Raw genomic sequence first — 3,775 nt, 5'->3', positions numbered from 1 at the left:
ATGGCCACTGTGACCATCACCATTTACAATTTCACGTAACCAATCTTGTAGATTGGTAACGTGACCTGTGTTCGTTTTTAAACATCCACATCTTTGCCTACAATGTTGGTTGTCTGGATAAAATTATATTTACAAATATAAAGCTGCCACATTGTTTCAGGAAGTGTCATATCATTTCGATGGTACGATACGATCACGGACACGAGACGGTGTCTTAGCTGTTGGTTGTCGAGGCTATGTACGCCATTCTGTGACCGTGGACCAGCTATGACATCTACAGATGAGTCGACGTTGCCGTGGGAGTATCCATGGCGCCCTTTGGGAGGGGCTTGCGGCTGAGTGTCGCCGTCAGCCGCCTTCGGAACACCTTGCACAGGAACACGTAGATGAGGGGATCCAGGCAAACGTTTGTGGTCGCCAACCAGAGAGTCGTCTCCTTGGCGATGTACAACGCGTTCTGCGCCTGGCAGTATGACCCGAACCTGGTCTGGGTCAGCGTGTAGGGCACACGGGCAAAGTGGAATGGGGCAAAGCAGATGAAGAATACCACCACCACCACAAAGACTTTGGCCTTGGTCCGACGGCTGGAGGCTTTGGAGCTGCTCCGGGAGGCTTTGTACGACTCGTACACTTTCTTGCTGATGAAGGTGTAGCACACTGCCATCAGAGCCATTGTGCCCCAGAACACCACCTGAAAAACATACCATTACTATTAGGTTTCCTGAAATCATGTGAGCACCTTTTCATACACATACCATCATAGAATCATTTGATTATTTAGGGTTAGATGATGTCAAGTTCTTACATGATGATATGATATTTAGTTTAGTGGGCCGTCAGTGCCAGTGCTCTGTTCAATTGGGAATAATGCCGTGTTTGCACTAAAACTATTAAATATTATAGCTATGGATCTAATAACGTTGTCGATTGTCAGCGAGTTTCTTCCGGTCAACATGCACAAAACAGATACTTTTTTCATCCGTACATTTCCGTTTTATACCGTGGTGAATATGAGCATAGTTTGAGTGATTCTGAGTAATCCCAGGAAAAGACGCGAAAACAGCGTTTTAGTGGAATTCACTAACCACGTTGCCATTCCTCGCTTGGATCAACAATCAATCTGAAATCAACGCTAGATTATCGGTATTATCTTTCATCATGCAAGCATGAAAGGGGGTTTGGAGCGGGGCGCCCCTCCGTGCTGTGATTACTACCAACGGGACACACCACACACACATACCACACAGACACGCTGCAATCGTGGCAAAAAAATTATCGGATCAATGCAAGATTGGTAACATATAGTCCTTACCTTGTATCTGATGTACTGTAAAAAGAATAATCCAATTATCTGATCACCATTCCAAATATTCATCGCGATTGTTTGTCCGATGTTATCCAGCATTCCAGATGATCTGGCGGGCGGGGACCCTCGTCGAGGGAACTGTGGTGACCGCTTGTCTTGCCGGAGTGTTCAGACCCCGCCCCCACGCCGAGCTCGGCCAAGAAAACAAACCACATTGTTTCAAATGGAGTGCAATAGCAGCCGTGAGGCGTTAGGTGGCGGTATTGGCCGTTTGCAATCTCAGACACATTCAGGACAGTCTGCACAAGGTGCCTCGATGGATTATGAATGGCACTAGCTAATAAAAGAAATTTAACTAAACAGAAACGTAGAGCTACGTTTCTGGCACTCAACCGCTGGGCCACAGAAACATAGATCTACGTTAACGGCACCCAATGTGTTAAGACAATCTTATGACATGCACGTATCATTGTCAAGGTAACACAATAAAGTCACCCACTTCCTTGTTAAAATGCCAAAGATTGAGTCATGGTGGCTACAGTAGATACACCATGAATTGATAGTGCAAAGTTACTCAGTATATCAGTCTCACCTGACAGAAGTAGTTGAATCCCTCATGCCAGAGCCTGCCAGCTTTGCCTTTCATCGACATGCACTTCAGTCTACCGCCTATGATCTGTGGCATCTGGTCGCTCAGAATGACGTTGGGCAGCGCTAGAGAAAACATCACCGCCCAGACAGACGCACTGAGGATCTGTCCAACCCTGACCTGCTGCAGAGGGGACTTCCCGAAGGGCCGGACTATCTTCAGGTAGCGGTCCAGGCTGATGAGACCCAGTAACAGGATGCTGATGTACATGGATATGTAGAAGAGGACAGCGGAGTATCTGCAGTGGAAGGCGCGCAGACGCCAGGAGCCCACGCCCGCATCGCTGAGGACTTTGACGGGGATGGTAAGAGTCATCAGTAGGTCTGCCACCACCTGTTGACAAAGGAACAGGTTATTGACCACACGGAAGTCCCTTCCCCCACAATGACAATCAATGATGGCAATTGGCAAATCAATGATGATAAAACCTTAGATGTCTCACCACATTCTTCAGGTAGACCATGAATGTGGAGGTACTGCGGATGTTGAGGAAGATCCATGCGGCCAGGATGTTCAGTACCAGGGCCACCAGAAAGAGGAGGCTGTACAGACAGGGGAACACCAGAGCCGTCACGCTGGTGTCCCGGACACACTTTATGGTGGTATTGGACTGGGTGCTGTTCATCCTCTCGACCTCGGTGGACCCTGGGAGGGGGAATAGAGTTGAGAGACGATGGCATGAGAGAGAGAGAGAAAGAGAATCTTTCTAAATAGGTCACTGTGTTCTTTGTATACATGACCACATGGACTACATTTTACGTGGCTGGTTTAAGCAGCCACACCTGCCCCTAAACCAGCCACCCTCACATCATCTTATTTATTTATTTAGACAGAGCATATTAAAATGGACACTACAAATAAATGCAGTGTAAATACACCAGATTTAGCAAGGATGCTAGTTTTCATCCGCAGTCCCCACACAAAACATACAAACAAAACAGGCAGGCAGTGAAGCATATCATGCTATGAGGCAAAGCATAAAAACATACAAAAAACAAAGTACAAGGTATAAAGTTGTAGGATTCTTTGTCAAGGTGCACTACTAGACGACTACAAATGGTCACAGGTAATATCTCCCGCTCTGCTCTATGGGGAATCCCCTTAGTGCGGTGGCTTAGCAAAAAAATGTGGACGCGCCGGACAAAAGCACCAAATTTTTCCCACGTGTTCCCCATCACCATAGCTTTCATTTTGGGGTAGGGGCCACGTCATCATGATGGATTTCAAGATGGCCGCCATGTAAAATCAAGGTTCTGCCCATTAATAAATATCTTGGTCCATAGCGCGCTCAATATTTGAGTGAACACAAAGGTATTGGTATCCCTGTAAACTAGAGAAGCTAAGCTTTCCATTTGTATCATTTTCATTAAGCCCAACTGTTGGGAAGGGTGTTTTAATAGGCAATGATTCAAAATTATGTTAAATTTTCACCTAGAAAAAACTGCCATGCTCATCTTCCAAAAGGTCCCTTGGCTGTTCACATGAATATATCAGAGTGACCATTGGTTTTATAGGTACCCACAAGCCTCTTCTTTCCAGACGTACCCACTTTGTCCAACTTGCATGCTATTTGGGGAGATAATCAAGCAGGTTTGTGCATGTGGTACAAATGTGTCGAACATTGGGTTAGGGTTTGTTGTTAGAATGTTGAACATAGAAGATCAATTTTGGTGTACAGTCAAACTACACTACTACTATTTTCTGGCTCAATAATGTGTTAATGCTATGAAGAATATCCTGGTCGTTTGGTCATTACGGTGTTGATGACCGGTATAGCCACCGACAGCTGTCATGAGACGCGCACTGAGAGTATGGCCACC

General features: G+C 46.0%; 1 protein-coding gene across 1 annotated transcript; it reads right to left on the bottom strand.

The window, feature by feature from the left end:
* Window positions 1–274: 274 nt before the first annotated feature.
* Window positions 275–2,595, bottom strand: LOC311245038 (P2Y purinoceptor 13-like; the record flags this gene model as incomplete). Its single annotated transcript, XM_084334794.1, has 3 exons — window positions 2,398–2,595; window positions 1,899–2,288; window positions 275–691 (listed from the first exon to the last, which is right to left on the bottom strand). The coding sequence occupies exons 1-3, from the start codon at window positions 2,578–2,580 to the stop codon at window positions 275–277; spliced, it is 990 nt and encodes a 329-aa protein (XP_084190920.1). The 5' UTR covers window positions 2,581–2,595.
* Window positions 2,596–3,775: the final 1,180 nt, after the last annotated feature.

The sequence above is a fragment of the Notolepis coatsorum genome, assembly GCF_963971535.1.
Source record: "Notolepis coatsorum genome assembly, chromosome: 1".
NCBI lineage: Eukaryota > Metazoa > Chordata > Actinopteri > Aulopiformes > Paralepididae > Notolepis > Notolepis coatsorum.
This window is presented reverse-complemented; position numbering and strand designations above follow the sequence as displayed.